The sequence below is a fragment of the Eleginops maclovinus genome, chromosome 1 (genome assembly GCF_036324505.1).
Source record: "Eleginops maclovinus isolate JMC-PN-2008 ecotype Puerto Natales chromosome 1, JC_Emac_rtc_rv5, whole genome shotgun sequence".
Lineage (NCBI taxonomy): Eukaryota > Metazoa > Chordata > Actinopteri > Perciformes > Eleginopidae > Eleginops > Eleginops maclovinus.
In genome coordinates this window covers 12,824,946-12,849,535 of record NC_086349.1, presented here as the reverse complement: position 1 = coordinate 12,849,535, position 24,590 = coordinate 12,824,946, and the positions used below count along the sequence as shown (strand labels likewise).

Genomic DNA, 24,590 nt, shown 5'->3' with positions numbered 1-24,590 from the left:
CAATGTTTTGATGCTTTGGAAACACAAGTCAAACGTATTGGAAGGTACATTTATCTCAGAAATGTAGTAGACAATACGTACAGCACTTTAAATAACTCACTTTAGCTGAATTGGGACACAAACGTCTGCGGGACCGAGCTTTTGTTAACATCCATGGATGTTTTAACGTAACTCTAAAGAGGGTGTGCTCTGACGTGTTAAAAGTGACAGGCACCAGGGCCAATAGGAGAACGAATATCTCTGCTCAGGATTCTGGACCAATGAGAGTTGTAAAAAAACATCGCTTCAGTTTGCTGACTGTAGTCTGATTGGTGAATACTCTGAGAAGGCGTACGTGATCTTGCCCTCGCCGTCGTCACGTTGAGGAAGTAAAACGAGCGAGCAGGATATATGAAGCGAAGAGCAGCCTGTCTGTCATTTGAACACTTTTACTTCACGGCTATCTAACCCGCTGAAAACCATGGCTCAGTAAGTTCTCAGACTAGTTTCCCTTGTTTAGATAGTCGGTTGAATTGGAGAGGTTGTGGCTGATGCGTGTGGTTAAACATCGTAGACTTTGTAGTGTTTTAACTTGTTTTTAAATAATCTTCCTGATTAGTTAGCTTGTTGGCTAACCAGCTTTACTGTTGAGTAGAAATATATACATGACTTTCAGAGTGAAGATAACCCAAAAAGCCGTTTTTATGTTTTTGTAAAAAGAGATGTTGAACATACGGGTTCAACGTACATTGTTTAAAATATATATAATTTGAAAAAAAGTCAGAAATGATGATGGGAAGCTTTATTAAAGTTATTGATGATGCTCAGTCTGTGACCAGACAGACGCCCAGTCAAAGTGATGATTTCTCTTCTCCTCACAGAGCAGACATTGCACTGATTGGTTTGGCTGTCATGGGCCAAAACCTCATCATGAACATGAATGACCATGGCTTTGTGGTAAGATGGTGACTTATGTGTTTAGTCCAAATATATATGGCAGTAAAGCTCTTTCTACTTTACTCTCGTTAAGTTCACTCAGTGAACACCAATCTTTTCCGCCAACAGGTCTGTGCTTACAACCGAACCGTGTCTAAGGTGCATGACTTCCTGAAAAATGAAGCCAAGGGCTCCAAGGTGATTGGAGCTGAGTCTCTGGAGGATATGGTTTCCAAGCTGAAGAAGCCCAGGAGGATCATCCTGCTAGTCAAAGCTGGACAGGCTGTGGATGACTTCATTGACAAACTGGTTGGTATAGTTTGTGTGCTGTGCATGAATCACTTGAGAAAGAAACGAGTCGTCCTTGTTTACAACTGGCTTTGTTCTTCTTCAGGTTCCTCTTCTTGAATCTGGGGATATTATCATTGATGGTGGCAACTCTGAATACAGAGACACAACAGTAAGTTGCACAGAATCACTGTGGAGCAGTACGTTGTTTTTTCTCTTTGGATTTTTTCACTATGTTCATTTGTTTCTGTCGTAAAGCGGCGGTGTCAGAGTATGAAGGAAAAGGGCTTGCTGTTTGTTGGCAGTGGAGTCAGTGGGGGAGAGGAGGGAGCACGTTACGGACCCTCACTGATGCCAGGAGGACATAAAGAGGCCTGGTAAGACAACACACATGTCTTTACTGCTCTCACTTTTACTTCACACTATATGATGGACAAAGAGCACAGATGTGGTTAGGAAAAAAAGGAACATATTAAATCACTTTCTGTTGCTTTATCTTGAAGGCCACACATAAAAGACATCTTCCAGAGCATCGCTGCCAAGGTGGGAACAGGAGAGCCTTGTTGTGACTGGGTGAGTCTATTTAATGTTTAATATTTTCCAAACGGATTGGTTGTACCAGTTGTCATTGTTGTTGTGTCGTCTCTCAAACTAAATCTGACTGGCTTGCTTGTGCAGGTTGGAGATGAGGGCGCAGGTCATTTTGTGAAAATGGTCCATAATGGCATTGAGTATGGAGACATGCAGCTGATTTGTGAGGCCTACCACCTGATGAAGGATGTCCTGGGTATGGACCATGATGAGATGGCAAAGGTTAGCTACATTATATATACTTAATTAGTCATTTATGCTTCTTGCCGGCTCTTTAAAATCAACTGAACATGTTTTGTGACACTGGCTGACTGTTTCATCACACTGTGGTTAAATCACTCAGGCTTTCGACAGCTGGAATAAAACAGAGTTGGACTCCTTCCTGATCGAGATCACAGCTAACATCCTGAAATTCCACGACTCCGACGGTACACATCTGTTGCCCAAGATCCGCGACAGTGCCGGACAGAAGGGCACAGGGAAGTGGACGGCCATTTCAGCCCTGGAGTACGGCACACCTGTGACTCTGATCGGTAAGAAAAAGAAAGGAGGTTGTAGACAAGGAAGTATCTGGTTTCCTTCCCTTTTATTCCAATGCTGGCGACTTTCAGAAAGCTTGGTTTGTCAGAAAATTACAAATGAGCACAGGAAAATCCAGTTTATCTCTTTAATCATCCGCAACATCAAACAACGTGCAGAAACATTTAAAGCTTGCATCTCTTACCCAAATGGCTCTTAACAGTTTTTGTTTTACTTCCGGTTGTAATTGATTCATTTTTCCTAATTTATTGAGTTTCTTCTGTGTTTCTTGGTGCCTAGGCATTTTAGATTTGTATTGTTTTTATTATATTGTATATGAGGTCACATTGTATTTTCAAGTAGAATACATTCAACACTGCTTCAAAAAATGAAAGGCCTAATTGTTTTGGACAAAGTTTAGCATGGCCTGTGATCTTCTCTAAGAGAAGGTTACTGATATGTGGCTGCCACTAAGAAGATTGACGGCTTTTCTAGTGGGCTGCGGATCTTAAGTGACATAAGGGGGATTTGTGATACTCTACTTAGCTTTGCCCTTTGCACCAACTGTCTCTGTTTTATAACAGCAATGGACAAGGAAGTCATGGAGAGAGAGTATTTATCCAGAACAAAAGGTGTCATCACTTTATGTCATGCGAGTCTAAATGGATGCTTTTAATGCATAGTGTCACGGGACATGCATGATACACTTTTAGTCAAAGTTCAATCATGCATAAACTTGCCTGTCACCAAACCCCTGGAACCGCTCAAACAGATTAGATTTTTTTTGTAATATTTGTCTCCTCATTCCCTCGCAGTGCTGTATATAAAGAGCGAAAGAGGCATAACAAAGGGCTTCATTGTGTGAGGGCTGTTCCAGTCTTTGTGGAGCAGGCTGACAGGCCAGTACAGTGTGCATGGTTGGATTTCTGCAAAAAACTTTCCTCACTGGACATTGTCTCTCTGTCTGTCTGCCCCTTGGTCTGTGGATTGCATCACCTGGCAGTGCTGTTCTTTAGCAAGTCATGCTGACTGACCAGTTGTTTCCCCTTATCTTGATACAGCAGTGACTATAATTGTCAACTTTAATATCCCTACTAAAGTGGCCCTGAAATAGAAGCAGCAAGCCCTGTTTTTTAAAACGGTGTTGTCACTTCTGCTGAGTCATGCTGATCCTTGAGAATTGTTTCCATGTCAGCATTATGAGGCTATGGCATGGCCTAGCCTGACCAGTGAATTCATTTGTTGTGAGAGTTTACAGGACTATTAAATAGCTGTTTACTAAGCGGCTATTGTGTGAAGCTCCTATAAAGTGACGTATGTAGAGAGCTAACTTTGTTGTTCCTCTCTGTGCCCCCTCTCTCCCCCCCGTCTATGTACTTCAGGGGAGGCTGTCTTTGCCAGATGCCTGTCCTCTCTAAAGGATGAGCGAGTGGAGGCCAGCCGCAGCCTCTCAGGGCCACAGGGGGTCAAATTCAGCGGGGACAAGGCTGCCTTCCTGGAAGACATTAGAAAGGTAGAATACACAGTGAAAAACACACTCAGTTGCCAGTTTATTAGGAACTAAGCTAAATGTAATTTAATATAAAACGGTCTTGAAATAAATTCAGCCGAGATGAAGTGTCTGTTAAAATTGTTTCGGGGAGAATGTATGCTTCCAGTAAAGTTTAATTTTTCGACCAGAAACATTTACAAAGCAGCCAAGAACTTTTTTTTATGAATGCCAAATATTATATATGTAGATATTTTTTTACAGTGACCAATAATCATTTTAAATAGTCAAATTTGGAATCAAAATGTGTGACATTTTCTTGTTTAAAACAAAAATGTTAATTCATCCTTCTCCCTCCAGGCCCTCTATGCTTCCAAGATTATTTCTTACGCACAGGGCTTCATGCTGCTGCGCCAGGCAGCCAAAGAGTTCGGCTGGACCCTCAACTACGGCGGGATCGCTCTGATGTGGAGAGGAGGCTGCATTATCCGAAGGTGCTATTAACCTCATGTGTCCTCATACCTCTGCTGCCTTGTGTAACTTAATGTCAACAGGCTTATTTCACATTGATGGTGTAAACTGTGGTTAGGGAGTGCAAGAAAGACTTCTTGAGAAAGCAAGAAAATTGATACATTTCTTTTATTGTTGTATTTTACTTTTGTGAGATTTAAAATGTTGGATAATTCTATGTAATGAGGGTTAGGTCTTTCATAAGTCTTCTTAATTCAAGTCTTAATTGCACCATACAGGAAGTTATGAACTGTATTTTGTCACTGCCCTGTGTGTCATGATGGTGTTAGAAATCTAGATGAAAGAAAATATGACCCTTTCTTTGAAGATTGAGGAAACTGAGGTGACACTGGTTTACTTTGTGTAATCTGGTAAAGAAGTTGTGTAAACCTAGAACAAATATAATACTCAGTATGACTTGCAGTTTGTAGCCACCACTCAAACTTGTCATTATTTTGTTTTATACATTTAAGAGTTAACTAAGATTATGAGCAGAATCTTATTTTCACCACTGTTGGCTAAAGCTGTGTCTCCCCCCCCCCCCCAACCCCAACAGTGTCTTCCTGGGTAAAATCAAAGAGGCATTTGACCGGGACGCTGAGCTGCAGAACTTGCTGCTGGACTCTTTCTTCAGTAATGCGGTGCAGGACTGCCAGGTATGAGGAAGTTACCGAAGACCACTCTCCCACATTGGCAAAGATACACAAAATAAGTTACTTCCTCTTTGTCAAAGAAAAGAGTAGACAGCTCTTCTGGCTGCATTCACACCAAACCAGGTGTTGAAACTTTTTGTCAGGGTTATGCGGCACTATGGGACTGGGATTTCATCATTGGCCTCATCAGTGTGACATTGGGTTGCGCAAACCCGGTATTTCTGAAACTTTTCAGATAAACAGGCTTCACTTTTAAAATTAGTATTATATTATTTGTAAAGTTATATTCCAGTCTTGGCTGTGTAGGAATGTTTCTGACTTGTGTGAACAAGAATCCAAACATTGCCAATAACTCCATTAGTCAAAATTCCGCTTGTATCACAAAGAGAGGGACAAACTGACTAGATATATTTATTAAAGAAAGTTTATTTAGTTTAAAAAAAAAAGACCAATTTACTCCAATTCCATTTGAGATATTATTAATTGATGATTTTTCTGTGATGACTTTGTTATATAGGACATCAGTCATTTGGTACTTGATTTGAAGCTTTCAGTAAAAATCCAAACATTCGAAACAGCCCTAGTATTCACATCAAATCACAATATTTTGATGAAAAAATGAAGCAGTTTTGTAACCTTTTTTATTTCTTTGTGTAGGATTCATGGCGCAGAACAGTCAGCACTGGAGTGCAGCACGGCATCCCGATGCCCTGTTTCACCACAGCTCTGTCCTTCTACGACGGGTACAGACATGAGAAGCTGCCAGCAAACCTACTCCAGGTAACGCAACAGCTGATGCTGCACAGCAGAGCCCAATGACCATATGGCCGAGTGTTGAGGCATATCAGATTTAAAAGGCCTGCATGCAGCTGTTGTTTGTGGTGGGATCTGCAGCTTTAAGACCCCGACACTTGTAATAATGTTATTATTACATTAAAAGTATACAGCGCTTTCTACTGAAGTGTTCTAAAAGACACTCTGTTTAAACTTCTTTATTCATCGGTCCATAAAAACTTTTTACATATACTTAAACCAGATCAGCATTTAAATTATAGCAAAATTCCAAATATAACTGGTTTAACAGCACTTTTGATTTACCAGATATAACAGCAGTTCAATTAATCATTAGTCTCCTGCGTTGGTGTCATACTGAGTTTGTTTTTTTCTTTTACAGGCCCAGAGAGACTACTTTGGAGCCCACACCTATGAACTGCTGTCAAAACCTGGTAAATTCATCCATACCAACTGGACCGGCCACGGTGGAAATGTCTCCTCATCCTCTTACAATGCTTAAGGATCATTGTTACCTTACAGGAAAAAAGGAAGAAGAAAATATCTATGAGAAAAGAAGAAATGTTACACATTCCATCTTAAGTGAAATGCCTCAATATTTAAGAGCCAACCACAAATCCAACACTTTATTCCTCTCAAAGACGTGTGGTTGCAGTTTTATTTATCAAGAAGTGGAATCATAAATGATGTGTGTCGTGAACACCCTGTGTGTTTTGGTTAAGCGACTTTTATTACAGTCACGAGAGGCTAAGCAACAACGTTTTGACTCCATCTGAATATGATGCTGGCTATCAGGCTAATGTTCACAGGTCATGTTTGGCCAAGGGTTTACGGTGTTAACACTGGATTAAGGTGAACCATTGCGCCATACTGTATTAGGCTAAATAAAGATTTTAATCCCTTTATTATTAGCATGTATGGTTCTTACGCTCTGGGTGCTGTAAACAGGATTGGGATGTGTTTGTGTGCGGCACTAAATAAGGCAACAAGTGACATGCCTGATATGTAAACAGTATCTGGTGACATACACTTTGAATTTCTGGCCTATTCAGTGTGTATCAATACATTTCTGAAGTAGTCGTTGATATATATACAGTGAATACTCGTATAAAATAATTATACAGCTAACAATGCCAACCTCCACTACAGCTGCACAGTCATATTATGGTTAATTCAGTGAGTGCAATGAAAACAAACAAAGGTTAGCACACTGTAGCCCTTTTAAATGCTACTCATTAACTTGTCCAGAAGTGACGCTTCAGCTGCGGCTCTTCAGACTTAAGCTTGGAAGGTAACTTGTTGATCTTCTAAGTTACTGCACCCAAGGGAGCTACAGTGTGCTGACCTTTGTTTATGTTTTCATTTCTGTCTCCTATTTGTTAGTGTTTTTTTACGAGCATGACAACTGTACTTTATTTGCTATTTGAGGGACTACAAATATATATATATATATATATATATATATATTTTTTTTTAAAGGGGATTAATCTGTCAAAATGTCTTGGGATCCTTCCACCAGATTGATTTAAATTCAAGTACTTAACACTGGCTTATTAGAAAAGTGAAAGATTCTGACAAAATGAGGAAATCCTGCTTTAACAATTGTCCTTTGCAAGACTTTACACTTAATTAAAATGGGCAATCAGGTTTATGGATTATCCAGCTAACACAAAGAGGTATAAACAAGTTGCCAGTGCTAATGGGTTGCAATATATGAAACGTTTTCTGAACCTTTTGTGTATTGTGCTTTAAGTGATTATCCAGCAGGTGGCCCTTTAACCCTGATACATATTTCTTTACACACTGAAAGTAATTCAAAATAATTAAACTGAAAACTTGTTGCACTTGCAACCACAAAGTTGCATTTGTGAAGAAAATAAAAAACAGTAATATAACGTGAAGAAATGATTTATGCACATATATTACACAATACTCTTGGGTTATCAATTCATTCTGTTCTCCCAATGAAAAGCACACTCCTCATGGTAAAATACATTCATGGGGCATCCCTGTAGCCCTACATATGCATATATCTTAGTTTGTTCTAAGAGGAAAGATTTATATTACAGTAATTGATTTAGCAGTACAAAGTTGAAGTTATACAAGCAGGAGACATCAAATTAAACATGAAAAATTACAAAGAAGAAGAAAATGAACCTTTATCAGTCCCCCTAGGGGGAAATTCAGTGGCCGACCTTTCCAAACCATACGGCCACAATCTATTGTACGGTTCCACCATTTAATCAAATAGATATTTAATAGATATTATATAATGAAGGCACATCTCCCTAAATTCATTCTGACATGGCTGGTATTCTTTGATTATAAAAACCTAGAATAATATCAATGATATTACAAAACGTGTCTATCCTATTAACATTTCCAATAATGTTAACTAAATAGCAACAAAATATACACTTAAAAAGGGGGAAATATGTATCAAATATATTAAAAATCGTCAGTATTATTTCTCAGTGCGCATCTTTTGTTTGGGCTCTTTAGGTGAATTGAAATGGTAAGGCTTCAGTAGGTAAACACGATCTTTTAGCTTTGCCCATTGCATTAAAGAAACACGAAAAAATAAAATAAGGTTGACCACACCACACATCAATTTAGTTTAAAGAAAGACAGCCGATAACCTGATGACCTAGATTCAAAATATTACCTTAAGGTTTTAATTAAAAAATGTTTGCATCCCTACGAAAACCAACAATGTACCCGCCCAACTGAATGATGTCATGGCTACAAAGTGCGCAGCCATTTTGTTAGCTAGCTCGAGGTTACAGAGGTTAGCCGCGTTACTGCTGCAAATATTCTCCGTGGCCTTTACGATTTATTTACTTAAATCTCACCGAATACATTATTTTGTTGGGGTTGCTATTTGTTTACGATTTCCGATCACAAGGTCGTCGACGAAAAGGACGACTCGTGTCTTTGTTGACGGTAAACAGAGCGCGAAACTGAATGGTCATTCATTTTTCAAGCCAGCTTTTGAGCTAGCAAGCTAAATTGTTTACGCGTGCTGCGAGTGGAGAAGAACAGAAGTAGTTTTTCATGGCCGCGAGATATTGAATGTTATATAGCTGTAGAGTGAGTGTTTGCGTTTAACACAGTTTGTCTGCGTCCGTCTGTCGTGTGCATTTCTGTTGCGTCGCACTTATAAACTCGACGCTACAAACTCGTGTGTAGCATCCCTGTGTTTAGCTTTAGCTCTGTTAGCTGCCTTCACTAGCAGCGATCCACCAATACGTAACCATGTCCGAGTTGTACATTCGCGTGGCCGAGGATGAAAACGAAGAGCCCATGGAGATCCCCTCAGAGGACGATGGGACTATTTTGCTGTCCTCGGTAGCAGCACAGTTTCCAGGGGCGTGCGGGCTTCGGTACAGGAACCCGGAGTCCCAGTGCATGAGGGGGGTCCGGCTCGTGGAGGGGGTCCTCCATGCACCCGAGAACGACTGGGGAAATCTGGTTTATGTTGTCAATTACCCCAAAGGTGAGGTGATAGTGTAAATGGCTTGACCTTTCACAATAATATTATATCCTACTATGTTCCACAATATTTGTATATTGAACATATATTTAATTGTATATTTAGCAATAGTTGCTTTCATTTTCTTAGCATTGTTGATGTTAAGTATCAAAATTACACCAAAGTACTCACTTGGAACAGGTTTCACAGTAAACTGTATTGTGATTGTTATACATGTTGACAACTCTGTCCACCAACACTCAATGCTACTATTGTTAATGCTCACCAAGCTACAAAAAAATACACTCATATACACACGCTATGTAATGAATCATTACTACATGCAGATATCATTAAATTAAATCAATTAAAATGTGGTTGGTATAAATAATGCAAACAACTTATTGAATATAGTTGGTTTGAACTGCATTTACCGAAGGCTCTTCACCCGAGGCGGTTAATATATTTTAGTTTTACATGTGATTGATCTTTTATTCTCTCATGTAACTCATCTATTTGTTCTCCACAGATAACAAAAGGAAGATGGAAGAAATAGATGCTGCCTCAGCTGTAAAAGTAAAAAGGGGCTTTCAGAAGACGTCAGATCTCATTGTCCTCGGGCTGCCGTGGAAAACATCAGAACAAGACCTGAAAGATTACTTCACTACCTTCGGAGAGGTCATCATGGTGCAGGTAGAGACATCTTGCCATCATTTTTTTGTCAGGCTAAAGTACCAAAATTATATGTAGTTATGGTTTTGTAAAAAATGGTATTTAAAGCTTGAATGTCTTCTGTATTTGTTGCAGGTCAAGAGAGATTTGAAGACTGGCAACTCAAAAGGGTTTGGGTTTGTCCGATTCACCGAGTATGAGACACAAACCAAAGTGGTCGCACAGAGACACATGATTGATGGACGGTGGTGTGACTGCAAACTTCCCAACTCAAAGGTATTTTGTGCACCATTGTTAGCACATTGTATTGTTAAGAATCTCATTGTACAAATAATTAGATTGTCATGGGTCAGTTGATAAGTTATTGGTAGTCAGTATCGAGATTTTTGTTGTTGGACATTTTTTATTTAGCCTTGCACACATGTTCAGTTAGTTTCCTATTCAGAAAGTTTGTTAGAATCAGTACTTGAAACAACACAACTATCATGTAGACTGCTCAACGTCCCGCTGTGCCACTTTTTCCCCTCAGGCGTCTCCTGATGAGCCCATGAGGAGCCGTAAAATCTTTGTCGGCCGCTGTACAGAGGACATGACAACCGACGAGCTGAGGCAGTACTTCATGCAGTATGGTGAAGTCACTGATGTCTTCATTCCCAAGCCTTTCCGGGCATTTGCGTTTGTCACGTTTGCCGATGACCAGGTGAGATTCACTATAAATGGTTATATAATATAAATATAAATTAAGGTTATAATAATGACTGCAGTGATAATGTTCTGCTTACACTTTTCTCAGGTTGCCCAAGCCCTGTGTGGAGAGGACTTGATCATCAAGGGCATCAGTGTGCACATCTCCAATGCTGAGCCCAAACACAATAATAGTAGGCAAATGATGGATCGAGGGCGGTTTGGGGCTGGTGGGTTCAGTCAGGGCTATGGCAGTAACCGTGGAGGGCTAGGCAGCGGTAGTGGGGGGGTTAACTTTGGGGCTCTCGGCCTTAACCCAGCAATGGTGGCGGCTGCCCAGGCGGCGCTGCAGAGCAGTTGGGGGATGATGGGCATGCTGGCTAACCAGCAGGGTCTGACCACGGCAGCAGGCACAGCCACTACGACCCGAGACCCCACCTATAGCTCCTCCAGCACCAGTTACAGCAGCCCCAGCTCAGCCAGCCTCGGCTGGGCAGCAGGCACCAACACCGCCTCCAACAGTGGCTTCAGCTCCGGCTTTGGCACCTCTATGGAGTCTAAGTCTTCTAGTTGGGGAGTGTAGATAGCTTGAAGCTTTTCAGTGGCTATTAGGCTAATCTGGTAAGTATACCTACAGCTGGGGACTGCTTATATCTTATGTTCCTATTACTAAAATATACTGCCTTTTATTTTGTTAAAGAGAAAGTTTATACAGCGTGTGACTGATAATGTAGTCATGCATTGAGTGGGTGAAACGTTTAGTTTTAGTGGAAACTGCCACACTCCATTTTTTTTTTTGTTTTTTAGAAAATGTTAAAGAGATGACTGTGCATGCGAGATAAATATTTATAAACATGCACGAGTATCTCGAGAGCCCCTCATCCCCTTTGTAAAACGGGCTTATTATAATTGTATATCTGTATGCAGTTGATTGCATTTTGTTTGTTTTTGTTTGTGGTCTTTGGAAACGCCTTCATAAAAATCTCTTCTGCAGTTCACCAACTTTTCCCCAATTTCCCGGGAGGAAGCGCCTCATTGGCAGCAATGTTCGACCGGTCTCAGTATCAATTCCCCTCTTCCCATGTGTAAATGCTTTGCCATCAAAGAACACAGCTTCACTCTGCATATACTGTGTTAGACGGTGGGTGTTGTCTTTTTTCCTCTCACCTTTTTATGGATATAGAAATCTTGTCTGCCCTTTTCACTTTTCAAGATCAATGAGTGGGATTGATGTTGGACTGAGTGAGAGTGAGCGAGCGAGCGGGAGAGCAAAATGAAAGAAGTGTGAGATGGACTGTTTGTGAATTGTTTTTTTTGAAAGAAACAAATGCCTGCGAGAGTGGAGAAGAACCAGTGGCTTTGTGCGAGTGTGAGAGGAAGAAGCAAGTACGAGTGTGCCCCTAATGACCATCACATGGACATTTATTGCGTCTCGAGATCCCTTACGGTCTCTGCTTTCTCTCGTTTTCTATCTACCTTAATTCTTTAAAAACAGTAAAATGTCAAGTGCTATGAGTATATGTAAGTTTTTTGTAGCTTTCTCTTGCTGTCTGATTTGATGTGAATGCTGTGTCTGGTTGTGTGCTTTATTTTTCTCCTTGTTACCACCCTCTCTGTGTGAAAATGTGACTTTGTGTTCGTGAAGTCTGTGTGGGGAAAAACACTGAAAGTGTGAAGTTTGAGGTTGATATGGAGAATGTTTGTCTGACAAGTTCCCATTTGAAAGTTTGGGTTTGAAGTGGTTACGAATGCATTTTCTATGTTTTGTGACTCAAAGGGAAGTCTGAAATAAAACTGAATTTGACTAGGTATAATACAATCTTGACAGTGACTTATTTTTGACGTAACATTAATTGAATTGCCAACACTTTAATTCACATGTATAGGGACCTCGGACACGGACAGCCCAGGTTTTCGTCTGAATCCGGGTTGGAGTCAGTTATGGAGAAGCTGAAGACATTGTTGGGGCACCGGCACAAACCAACAATGGAATTGCTGCACGACTGCCTTAGTCCTGAAAAGGATCTTCTTCACCTCACTAGCAAGAAAACCTTGGACCATCACATAACCAAATTTAGAGCGGACCATCCTCAATTGGGCTGAGGTGTTTGTTTATACCTCCAAAGGTCACAAAAAGGACCAAAGTCACACCTGCAACTTGGTAGTGGTCATAGTTATTTTTCCAAACATGTGCAACACAAAGTCTGCCTTTTAACCTACAACATGCATCTGTCAGTAACTGCTTTTATTCTTTGTCCTCGTTACAGTCTGATAATTTAAGTATTACGTGGTAGGTTTCATTTCAATGTGATCAAAATTAATTTCAGTAAGGCAGGATGTGTTCTTGTGTTGTTTTTTCTGATTGTAAAGTGATTGGAATGTTTAAGCTAAGATTTCAAAGGGACTTAAAGAACTGATTGAACGTGCCAGCAGGAATTCACACTTTCTGTATTGAAATATTTTAGTATTGCGGTGTAAAATAAAGGTTTTGAGTTTTTAATTGCCTGTCGTCTTTCATATAGATTGATTTAAGTATTTTCCTTACCTGGCTCCTTCTCTAGCTGCTATCTTAATGTAGTGTATACCTTTAATACAATGCGTTTTCCAGATATTGTATAGTAGGTATGATTTGGTCCATTTGGTAAACTATGCCGAAAGGAGTCCTTGTTTGTAGTTATGCTGCTGGCGGTTTAGTAGGTGTCATTTTTGGCCTCTTGGTGTGAGTGTGCCAATTTGTAAAAGCGTGGTAAAAAAAGGTCCCTCTGCAGAATAACCTCTGGGATGCACAGCTGTGCTGAAGAGGCTTGTGGTTTGATGCAAACCTGCAACATATTCCTGCTGGATTTCAATAATGGAGGTTATAAAATATGACATCAGTTCCTTGACCTGCTAGCACACAAGGTTTAAAAAAGGACTTCATGTCAGTTTAAAATCAAAAGATCAAATCATAAAACCTGGAAATAATTTTTCTGTTTCTCTAAATTAAATATGTAAGAGCAGAATGTAAAGTTGTTCAACTTATTTTTGCCTTTGTTACTTTGATGTAACATTTCGAATCTCTTGTAAGAAATGATTGAATGAATTAATTTGTATTTAAAAGATTGATATACAAATTATTTGTCTAAAATATAGTCATTTTTCATACAGAGGCTGCATAAGATAAGCTGCCAGCAACGGACATCCCTTTATACCCTTAGTAAAAATGAATCTCGCTGCTGTGTGAACTCGGTGTGATTGATTTCTTTTTCATACTGATAGTAGGTTGAGTCGAAATTCCAGAACAAGGTCTTGCAGGTCTTTTCCCGGGAAGAGATGTGGTTTCTGAAGGTCCCCTCTGCCAGCTTCTCTCTGAGATATCTTTCCTGGATCCACCTGAACTGTCTTGAATGATTTCAGCATCTGCTTCCCCTTCAGTTTCTTCACAAAGACAAACTTGTGTTCAACTTTATTTTGTCAATCTTTAAAATGGACAACGGAGGACGCTGTTAATACGTACAGAAAGAGAGGCCAGAGTATGCTTACACGCCTGACATTCTTAATGTTCCATGGTTGGTAACATAAATATGATCTCCGACAGTAAGACCAGCTGGATGTGGCTCTCACTCTCTTGTGATGGTTGCTTTGTTCAATCTGCTGAAGATCAGACTAACCTCTGATACCAGATGTGTTTATTTACTGTACAATAAGCCCCCCCAAAAAAGACACTACCAACAATGAATTGATCCTAGTAACAAGTACTGCCTGTGTTAAAGCCTGATATAGCTGGTTTTTCTGCACTAAAGACCTCACCTGTTGTCCAGTAGCTTTTAGAAACTGTTTTCTAATAGCACCGTTTCACATTTTTTCACTGTATGATGTTAAGGAAAACTGCATTTTATTATAGATTAAATACACCATCCAGCTGCCAGAGATACTCACCTGTGCAGCTATTCACAGGTTTAATATATTCCTCAACAAAAGACTGTTTAGATAATTAAAATGTAAAACCTCTGAAAATAATGCAACAGTATTATTGACCTATAATTAGCTACTGTATATGTATGGCCTGCTTTAAAGATCTATTTCTCCAGGAGGCAACAATGGGCTTGGGCAGTACTTTTGATGATGGTCTTTTCGTGGAATACAAATGTTTTTTAAAAAAGAAAGAAAAAGAGTATGATGAGAATTAAGGACATATACAGTAGTTATGCAAGTCAAAATACAGGATTAAAATACGAACAGATATAAAATCATAAATACAAAATATGTATATAACAAAGATCATATTTTAAGCAGCTCCATTAAAAGGTGGTTGTTGACATCCACTCTCTGTTTATTTGTTTAAATGTGTATCAGAAATCCAGGAAGTAGAGGATGTTTGATCTTGATGAAACCCATCAGAATGTGTTGTCCGCCCTTCCTCCGCCTGCTTCATTATGCATCATCAGGCTGACTGGTGTCGCCTTTCTGCCTGCTTTGTCCACAGATGACTCAGCCCCCTCCCCCTCCACCTGCACCGCCTTCACCGGGCTCTAATGGCCTCTCCTGCTCTAGTGCAACCTCCGCCTGGCATCGGGCCTCATAAAGAGCACAAGGCCTCTAATTATAGAGAAAGTTCTGTCCTTTGGTCTCATTAAGCATTAGTATGAGAGGGAGGGCAGCTCAGACATTTAGTTTTCATTAAGCAATGGGAGTATTCGGAACATCAGAGTAGCAATCATAGGTAAAGGGCTTCCCACTGCCTGGTTTTGGTGTTTGTTTGTTGTACAGTGTATGAATGACAGTGTTTAGATTGTTTCTTCTGCAGTGTTCCCCTTCAGGATCAAAGCTCTGACATGAGGAATTGAACAAGGAGGTCTTTGAAGCGTCCCAGGACAGTTGAATGTAAGCCATCCAGCACAGGTGCACTGAGGTGAGGCTTTGTTAACTGTTAACAGCAGGTGTAATAGCATCTGTGACGCACTGCTGTCAGGTACAATGTCCCTCACTGCTCTGGGGGGGCTTGTTGGGGGGTGGGAAAGAAGTCTGTTGGTTTTAGCAGTTTAAAGTTGTGTTTCTTTAGTTTATTTTAGTTTTATATTGGAGATACATAATAATAAATGATTAAGTAAAGGGAAAACCAGCAAAAACATACTGAATTAAAAACACCTACCCTTTGTTCATTAATTATATGTTGATGGCTCTGAGAGTACAGCTGAAATGTCTCCTGACAAGGCAGGAAATAAGGTCTCAAGAGTGACACCCAAGAAATAACTTTTTTTTTTCACAATACAGATTAAATAGCATACCACCATGAATGATGTAAAAATGTTATACCCCGTTTTGAAGTTTAAAACCTACATAACTCTATTTTTATATTTAAGTGGATACCCCACTTAGTTTCCAAAATTAGAAACCATGGATGGTTGAATTCAAGAGAGATGTGCCTAAGAATATATAACACATATATGTGTTTGATTAAATGGAGACTTGAAAACTCTTTTTCACACATGCTGGAGACAATAATCATTCTTTGAGACTCTTTTCTCACTTTAACGTGTCAAAACAAACACACCTGGGATGTTTCCTCCTCCAAAATGACGTCTGGTCACTTACCTACAAATAGGCAACAGTCAAACTGCCTGTGTAAGCTCTCATCAGTGGAAGCAAAATGGATCAGATAAGACTAAGAACTTTGTGAGTAGCAAAACTGAAAAACAAATATACTTAAATGATGCACCATTTACAGATTTGAACTGAATAATACCTTCTTGTTTTATCCAGTGTTTTACATTGTTTTATCTTGAGGAGTGTGATTTCCATTCAGAAAAGAGAATGGATAGAAACCCCAACAGCAAGATTAACAGGTAGAAATATTTTTCTGTGATAAAAAACAATTGTTAATGTTGATTCTTCCAAGTATTACCTCAGAAATGTTTTGCGTTTTCAGAAGGAGATGTGTCATGTTTTTCTGATTACATGGAGATGTGGATACACAATGCGAGGATTGAAGGGTTGGGGCTCTGGCTGTCTGGGGCCTTAAGGATCCAAGGTAATTCTTTCTGACACAATAAGGGACAACATATTGACATAGATATTACATAAAATGCCTCAAAAATCTCCTTTGTCTTTCTGCAAGTCAACCTGGCTTCTCTGGATCAACTAAACCTGCAGCTGTCTGCCTGTGGACTCTCACTGCACAAAGACCCTGACAACAACTTTAATTTTAGAGTCAGTTACACTGGATGTTTGGTCCAGCAACAGGTAGGTCACTCTACTAAGAAATATGTAATTAATGTAAACAAAGCTGGGCATTGTGGTGACAATTCTCTGGTTGATGTTTATCTTTTAGAATGGATATCATGTCCTGACACTGAATTTGGTGAAGAGGATAAACAGATTTGGAGGTAGACCTCATAGTTTCATGATGAAGTGTCCGCTGGTTTCTGTGCTGCCCAGCAGAGAGAAGATCCAGTGTGACCCGGAGTACATCCAGGTAACTGCCAACTGCAGTTATTCATAAGTAACATTTCTCTGTTTTCATTGGACATTTCTACATGCTTTGTTATTCTGATAAGATTTGTATTTGCCTGTAGGTGACCAGACAAGTTGCCTTTGACAACTGGGACAATGAGGTAAACATTGAAATAAATCACCCAATGCTTTGACGAAATCACCCTTCAAAATATGATTGAATTACAAATGTAACAAGTAGCTTTGGTAGGTATTAAGTAGCTAGTTAAAAGTAATTATTCAACATGGTAGAAAGGGTTCTTTGTGTGAAAATACAAAAGCATTATTAACATGAAAATATACAAAATTCCTATTACTACTCCAATACATTTAATTTAATGTGACTCTAATTAATCACAAAATGTGTCAGCTAGTAATGGGGAAGTTAATTTGTATTACTTTATATACTGCTTAATAATGAATGATTAACCCTTGTTTATTTGCTGATTTATAATTTGTCTCAATAACCTTAACCTACAAAGTAGTGAAGCTGTGAAATAAATATGGTTAAATATTTCTCTGAAAAATGTCGTGCAGTAATCCTATTCAAGTATAGCACTTGTGTTAATGTTCTTAGCCTACATCGCTGTAAATACATTTGAGAATGTGTTTGGATAATAAAAATAGGAGATTTGTCTCACCGTGTTTTTGTGTTTGCATGTCTGCATGTGCAGCTGCAGTGGTCTCTGTCTCTGAGCGATCAGCTGATTGTGGCTCTGGAAGATGCCAGCCTGATCCAGATGAACATCGACATGAGAAGCACAGACATCACAGTTCAGGGCAGGAGGGGGGAGGTTTTGAGCCCTGTCACAGTAAGGTTATTTTACAGCATCCTGCCACCTAGTGGCCACCGGCAACATTACAACTGAAGTTCAGTTCATCACTGTATTTTGGTCTGTCTGTGGTTTACACAGGTAATGGGAGATGAGGGGGACTTCTTGGCCTTGAAGCTGGTCAGTGGTCCGTACGCCTACAGTATGGAAGCTACATGCCCAAAAGGTCAGTACTGAAAGTTATTTTATTTGTCAGCCTGCAAGCTTTGGGGTGTATACTCCAGACAGTACTCTATAAGTACTCAGATCCTTTACTGAAATATCACAGGACTATTGTAATTATACACAACGTGGAAACATCCTGCATCCAGACACTAACGTCCAAATATAGATGGAAAAATATGATTAATTAACTGGGTAATGAATATAAATATAAGTATATATTCTATTTTACTCTTGCAGCCGGTTAGGGTGGTGCTACTTTTAACTTCTCTTTATTGCGTTTTCTAGTTTGTTTTTTGTAGTTTGTTTCCCAAAATAAAGAGGGTCAATAGAGGATCAACGAGGATTGGAAAGAAGAACAAACTAAGTTCTAATAAACTGATTTGTATTTCCTTTTTGAAATGTTGAAATGTTCCATGCTTTTACCTCTTTGGGCCTTAACATTTTTTTAATATTAAATCATCTGAGCAGTTTAAACGGCCCCAATGGCACAGTGTTTCGTAAAGGGTCACAAGCCGGAAATCAATCATTTGAAAAGGCACTAGTAACTAAATCTAAATATAGTCATAAATATAGTGGAATGAAAATGTAAATATTTCCACCTAAAATGTTTTGAAGTAGAAGTATGAAGCAGCATCAAATAGAAATAAAATAGCTTCAAAAGTGAACTTGATAAAATATAATTCCAGCACCACATTTTATCCCTGTACATTGTACATTTCAGTGAACACATCCACAGCAGAGGAGACTGTGCTGCACATTTTCAAACGACGTATGGGTCTAACCAAGCGAGGCAGCCGGGACAATGAAGCACTGACGGTCAGTAATGTGTCGGTGGACCAGACGGATAATTTCACTGTGCATGAGACGAGTGCATTTGTGACACTGATTATTCCTACTGCCCAAATACTCCAGACCAAGGTTGGTACTCATTGTGGTTCATTTGCTGTTTCTGACATTTCTTAAGATATACGTTCTATGGGTAATTTAAGGATTCATTATGGTGTGTTTGTTTTACAGACCTGTGCAGACAGCAAACGCCTCCTGCAGCCATTCTACCAGGTGGATGTTGTGCTCACCTTCAAAGAGACAAATCACAAAATGCAGTGGAGCATGGAGAACACACTGCCATGCACAGGTGAGTGTGCTGCTGATGAACACAGTAAAACTAAAGTGGTGATTAATTATGGGATGGTATTTTGACCACTAGCCATTGAAAGGCTTTTACTGTGGAGTCACACCAAGCACTTACTTTTGTTTGTTGCTCAGTCAATTAATCATTTAACTTCATGTAGCACCTTTCAAACAATTCAAAGTGAGAGAGAAGTTAGAACAGAAGTGATTGATGAGAAACAAACACAACAAAGAGAAATTAAACTTACTATATACTGTATGTATGCAACTTGGCTTATATGCAGTATATTTCAAATAATATAATACCCTCTCTTTGTTGAATATGTATATTTTTGTATTACTCTTTTGAAAAGTTGAACTTGCTGGACACAATATTTTAAAAATTAGTTTACTGAAGGCTTACAAGTCCAGCATCATGCTTGTGTGAGTTGCATACTGGATCATGATTGGCTTTTAAACTGGTTGTGATGTGCGTATACGTCCATGTGTTACAATCAGGTTTCCGATGAACACACACATGCACAGGTATTCTACTCTGTTCTTTTCTTGCACAAGTTGTTTTATTGTTTTATGTCCTATATAACTATGTTGCAATGTTAGATAAGCTTGGGACTTAAGATTTTCATTGCCATTTCTACTCTGTACTGTGCATCAAACGTTAAAGCCTTTACATCTTGAATTGAAGGCCCCCCGTTCAGCATATAAATGTGAAAGCAGCCTTCAAGTGTCAAACTCTGCACATACATCTTTGTGAAGCGAAGAAATGCGAAAATATCATTTTTTAATGTTAATGAATTTACTCCACAGCCAGGCCAGCTGCATCACACATGACATCCTCTCCTCCTGGTCCGAACGCCACAGCCCACCCCACTCTGAACTTTAAACGCAAGAGTCCAGCTACAGAACAGACTCTGTTGGATCGCTTAAACGCGAGAGCTCCATATAAAGAAACGGCAACGTTTTCTACAACGAATCCATCTCGCACACAGACTGAGCACAGAAGCTTTCATTTCCACACTGATGAGCTGCAGAGTCAAAGTGGAAATGTGTCTTCTTGGTTTGACGGAGACACCAATTCCACTGAAAAAAGCTTTTTTGATTTTCTGAATGTGACCATACGTACTTCAGAAGATTCAGATTTCCTTCAGTCATCAGCTGAACCATCAGAAACATCTGTCCTCACAACAACTGCACCTGAACCAGGATACCAACAATTCAACACAACACAAAGGGACAAAGAAAAGCAGAGAAGGCTGAAGTGGATCTGGGAAGACTAGAACACTTACAGAAACAGCACTGTCCATTTGACCTAATCTCTATAATCTAAATAAAATCAACCTTTTCTAATATCCCATGATACAACCTGCATGCCATTTTAGGTGCAAGCTTGGCAAACTTAAAATCAGTCATGTATTTAAATTCAAATACCATGTTTCCAGTACTTAAAACTTAAGTTTTTTCATATTTAATTACCTTGGTCTTGTTTTTATGAAGTGCCAACCCATTAAATGTACAGTTCATACATACTGACAACCTTTGCTTTTATGCATTCTGACTCTCATTGTCATTGGTGTTTCGTGTCTGTTTGCAGTCTTGCAAGGTGACGCTGTGGTCAGTCAGCGCTGTGAAGGTTGATTATACAAACAGAAATACATCCAGACCTCTGCCAGCCGCTGCCTGAGGGTGGATATTATCCAGATGCAGAGAAAAGCAGGCGTTAAATAAACATGTCTCTACCCGAGCAGCACAACAGCCTGACGTAGAGAAGACCCTGCAGTTTGCCATCTTCCAGAGAAGAGGCTCTTAATAAAGACTTTATTTTTTAACAGAGACTAACGGCTTGTCAATTGTAACTTAGATTTTCAGAGATTTTATGTATTGGTGGATACCAATAGAGACTTTTCAATGTGTTTTTGTCTTCTGATAAAAATAAATTAATACATTTTCTGACAAAAATCAGCTGTGATGTTAATGTATCTTTGCTGCAGTACGCCAAACCAACAGGAGAGGGCACTGCTGCATGTGTTTTCAGAAGGTTTCTTGCTAGGCCAGCAGCCTGCAGAGGCTCATTTTTAAATAAACCCATTTTACTTACATTTATTTTCATTTTACTAGTTGCTATTTGTCCTAATTGACAGATGACTGGTATGTTAATCATGACCACTGAAAATAGCGAAATCTCGAAGAAAGACTATTTTATTTGATTTTGAAGTCATCCTTGCCAATGTAATTAAATATTTGCTTTTAGTATGACTACCTTAAATGTGTTTCTTGCTAAATGACATCAATGAGACTTACTTTGAGTGAAATGATTGAAGATGTTTCTCCTTTGTTCCCAGCCTTTTTTCACCTATGTTATTGTGACCTCCTGGTATGCACCAAAGGGTCTGTAAATGATAACAGTGCAGTGTTACGCAGTTACATGCATCATATACAATGGGCTGTGGGGCAGAAAATCTAAACTTCCTTGTGCCTTTGGTCCCCATCTGCTCAGTGAACTTATGAGCAGGAAATGGAATGAGTGGTGCAAAAAGCACGCCAACATCCCTGCTTCTTTCATGTGGCCTCTCTCGGTCATTACCCTATCTGTACCGACTGTTAACTGTCTTTACATAGTTGAAAATCCCTTTCATGTTTCAATGTTTCTTTTTTGTTTTAATTTCAGTCAGAGCATATGGTTTGCACATCTGGGAGATGCTAAGCATGGTGGCACCCAACCTCCACACACACTGCTCCTGTGAAGTGATCCATATATGGTCTTCATTGTTATTGCTCATAATCACTCATCATTATTATAAACAAGCCCAGGCTTGATGGCTGCTTTGAGTTTGCCGTGTAAAGATGCTCAATATTGTGAGCTTTCAGAATTTCAAACGAAACTCAAGACCTTTGTTGAAAGTGAAAAGTTTAGCTGTTTATTCACAGATCTGAAACACATCTGAGGCATCGTTCTGCACTCTACCATGCAACTGATTAATCCCAGTCTCTTTGTGTCCGGTTGTGCATGGGTCATCATTTTCTTAAACAAGGACTTTAACAGTGAGTCCTCGTGAGGCCTACGTGATTATCCTGATTAGATCTTTGTGATCTAATCTGAACAAACCTGCCTGAAGCGGCAAAATTGAAATATTTCTAGCAAAAGTTATCAGACCTTCCAAACAACGGGACTGGGCGACAAACTGTGAAGCTTGTAGCATGTGACCACAAACAAGCAATCAGATCAGATCAGGAAATTTGATAAGTGCATCTCATCCCAGCTCATTTGAGAATAACCACATTTGATCCTACATGATAGAAAGAGAGTGTCATTAACTGACTGGTAATTTAATGACATCAAAATGAAGTTAGAATTACTATTGTGGACAACTTTGGGTCATTAAATGCCACTTCAGCATCCTCTGCGCTGCAGCTACCAGCTCTCAGCGTTAGTTTTGGCGAGGCAGACGGGATTTCATGCCACTGGAGAGTCGTGGGGAGGATGAGGGGGAGGAAGGCTATGTGTGGCTTTGAGTGGTTTGCTGGGCCTCTTTATCTCGCTCGCCGGGTAATTACAGAATCATGGGTCAACCACGCATGTAACCACGGTTACGTTGCACAGTAGCAGATGTGCTCATGACATTATCCAGCACCAGAGCAAAAGGTAAATAAAAACAGATGCAGCTGGTTGCTACGGACCTTCGCCAAACTTGCGTACACCCCTAATTGTTCCCATGTGGGCCTGCTGAGCGGGAGTAGTAAAGGGGGCGGGTAGGCCCAGTTTAAGATATGCCAGTGTTCCTCAAGGGAAGAAATTTATGAATGGGACAACGAGCCTTTGATGGTGGTTGTGGTGGTGTGTGTTTAAATGTGTGTTTATGTGTGTGTCTGGCATTCTATATTGGGGCAATATTGTTAGTAGAAGTACAATTTCCCTCATTCTCTCGGCTTTTCTTCAAGCATACCCAACAGACATAAAGGCCTGCTGGTCTTGATGCTTTCTTTGTTATACCAGGCCTGGATGTGTGTGCGTGACACTGCACAATGTCAGGGAGGTCCCTGGTTGGACCTGAGCCAAGCATGCTGCAGGCCAGATGAAATATAGAGGAAGAGGCTCGATTTCAGTGATATCCTGTCTTTGCTCGGCATCTGATTAGTGAACACAGCCTGCACAGGGGCTAAGATCTGCTGTGGTGTGTGTGTGTGTGTGTGTGTGTGTGTGTGTGTGTGTGTGTGTGTGTGTGTGTGTGTGTGTGTGTGTGTGTGTGTGTGTGTGTGTGTGTGTGTGTGTGTGTGTGTGTGTGTTTGTGTGTTTGTGTGTCGCTTTACAGGTGTATTTCTTGTTCCTCTGCAGTAATGACACACCATTTCCAGTAAAAGGAGGCCTACGGTTGGACTTGAAATTCTTGATTTCAGCCCTGTTTTGATAAGTCGATAAACGATTGTTTGATGTTTCCCACATTTTTTGTGTTGCTTCCGTTGATCTGTATGTGGTCTACCCTGTTCTTCACTACACACACACACACACACACACACACACACACACACACACACACACACACACACACACACACACACACACACACACACACACACATACCCTTACACGTCCTACACTATGAAGCTCACTGCCAACAGTGCGTGCCTCCTCTCTCTCTCTCTCATTAACCGCAACTGTCAGATCCTCCAGATGAGGAGCAATTAAACCAGATAATAAACACTCGCCATCAATTCCTGTTTGTTGATGTTGTTGTTGTTGTTGTTGATGTCGACGAGCTCGGGGCTCCTCTCCTGCCACCTTAGTGCTAACTAGTACTTGAGTAACACACGAGAGTAGCAAAGGGGAGAGTCCTTCACAACAGTAGAAAGGCCTCTACCTGCCGCATGTATGGCAACGCCGGGCTGATAATAAAAAAGGAACAGTGAATGTTAACAATTAGATCCTAATCAGACGCAGCTCATAGAGGCTGCTCTTTTATCCCCAGGCTTCACAGAAAAGGCAAACAAAGCGCTGCAAACTGTCAAGATAAAACACTACTTGGGATTGGTCGTGTCTTAGGGCTTCTTAAAGGGCAGTAATCTTGCCGTGTGCTGCTTCCTGAGACGACGTGCTGTAAAGACTCCTGTGTTTGCTCTTGTATTGGAATGATAAGGCCTCCTCCTCATCATGTCTCGCTTCTGATGATGCTCGTCTCCCCTGGCGATGAGGCGATGAGGCTGTGTTGAGGAAGGGGCAGAGAAGGGGCCAGACATGGAGGTTCTTTTTTCCACTGTATATGTTTGGGAGATGATAGAAAGTTGGGGAAATGTTTTTTAAAACAAGTTAAAACTTTATCTTTGCTACTAAGTTGAGTCTTGAATAAAGGAGTTTGCATATACAGTAAATGAGTTTTTAATACAGTACTTTACTGCTAAGCATTGCACGAAAA

General features: G+C 40.0%; 3 protein-coding genes across 6 annotated transcripts; all 3 read left to right on the top strand.

Moving 5' to 3' along the window:
- Nucleotides 1–318: 318 nt before the first annotated feature.
- pgd (phosphogluconate dehydrogenase) lies at nucleotides 319–6,662 on the top strand. The gene is made up of 13 exons (XM_063890906.1): nucleotides 319–468; nucleotides 861–936; nucleotides 1,045–1,224; nucleotides 1,310–1,375; nucleotides 1,462–1,580; nucleotides 1,707–1,776; nucleotides 1,882–2,016; nucleotides 2,138–2,327; nucleotides 3,696–3,826; nucleotides 4,163–4,296; nucleotides 4,869–4,968; nucleotides 5,623–5,745; nucleotides 6,140–6,662. The coding sequence occupies exons 1-13, from the start codon at nucleotides 461–463 to the stop codon at nucleotides 6,257–6,259; spliced, it is 1,452 nt and encodes a 483-aa protein (XP_063746976.1). The 5' UTR covers nucleotides 319–460; the 3' UTR covers nucleotides 6,260–6,662.
- Nucleotides 6,663–8,507: 1,845 nt separating this feature from the next.
- Nucleotides 8,508–13,085, top strand: tardbpa (TAR DNA binding protein a). Of its 4 annotated transcripts, XR_010166426.1 has the most exons (7): nucleotides 8,511–9,253; nucleotides 9,759–9,922; nucleotides 10,037–10,177; nucleotides 10,431–10,601; nucleotides 10,695–10,779; nucleotides 11,580–11,726; nucleotides 12,472–13,085. XR_010166426.1 is itself a non-coding variant. In XM_063891200.1 (6 exons), the coding sequence occupies exons 1-6, from the start codon at nucleotides 9,013–9,015 to the stop codon at nucleotides 11,672–11,674; spliced, it is 897 nt and encodes a 298-aa protein (XP_063747270.1). In that variant the 5' UTR covers nucleotides 8,511–9,012; the 3' UTR covers nucleotides 11,675–12,408. The 4 variants fall into 4 exon arrangements, 2 of the variants coding, with proteins under 2 accessions (XP_063747102.1, XP_063747270.1); XR_010166425.1 differs by having other exon boundaries at nucleotides 8,508–9,253; nucleotides 10,695–11,726; XM_063891200.1 differs by lacking the exon at nucleotides 12,472–13,085 and having other exon boundaries at nucleotides 11,580–12,408.
- Nucleotides 13,086–16,107: 3,022 nt separating this feature from the next.
- c1h1orf127 (chromosome 1 C1orf127 homolog) lies at nucleotides 16,108–20,820 on the top strand. Its single transcript, XM_063889873.1, has 11 exons — nucleotides 16,108–16,240; nucleotides 16,328–16,410; nucleotides 16,494–16,595; nucleotides 16,683–16,807; nucleotides 16,896–17,039; nucleotides 17,140–17,178; nucleotides 17,731–17,868; nucleotides 17,971–18,055; nucleotides 18,776–18,972; nucleotides 19,072–19,189; nucleotides 20,777–20,820. The coding sequence occupies exons 1-11, from the start codon at nucleotides 16,215–16,217 to the stop codon at nucleotides 20,818–20,820; spliced, it is 1,101 nt and encodes a 366-aa protein (XP_063745943.1). The 5' UTR covers nucleotides 16,108–16,214.
- Nucleotides 20,821–24,590: the final 3,770 nt, after the last annotated feature.

Bases quoted from the DNA above. Each gene is read 5' to 3' on its own strand.
- c1h1orf127 (XM_063889873.1), top strand. From the start codon at position 16,215: ATGGATCAGATAAGACTAAGAACTTT. The intron at 16,808-16,895 runs GTAGGTCACTCT...TTTATCTTTTAG, and splicing joins GATGTTTGGTCCAGCAACAG to AATGGATATCATGTCCTGAC. The intron at 17,040-17,139 runs GTAACTGCCAAC...ATTTGCCTGTAG, and splicing joins GTGACCCGGAGTACATCCAG to GTGACCAGACAAGTTGCCTT.
- pgd (XM_063890906.1), top strand. The intron at 2,328-3,695 runs GTAAGAAAAAGA...TATGTACTTCAG, and splicing joins CACACCTGTGACTCTGATCG to GGGAGGCTGTCTTTGCCAGA. The intron at 4,297-4,868 runs GTGCTATTAACC...CAACCCCAACAG, and splicing joins GGAGGCTGCATTATCCGAAG to TGTCTTCCTGGGTAAAATCA.
- tardbpa (XM_063891032.1), top strand. From the start codon at position 9,013: ATGTCCGAGTTGTACATTCGCGTGGCCGAGGATGAAAACGAAGAGCCC. The intron at 9,254-9,758 runs GTGAGGTGATAG...TGTTCTCCACAG, and splicing joins TGTTGTCAATTACCCCAAAG to ATAACAAAAGGAAGATGGAA. The intron at 10,178-10,430 runs GTATTTTGTGCA...TTTTCCCCTCAG, and splicing joins GCAAACTTCCCAACTCAAAG to GCGTCTCCTGATGAGCCCAT.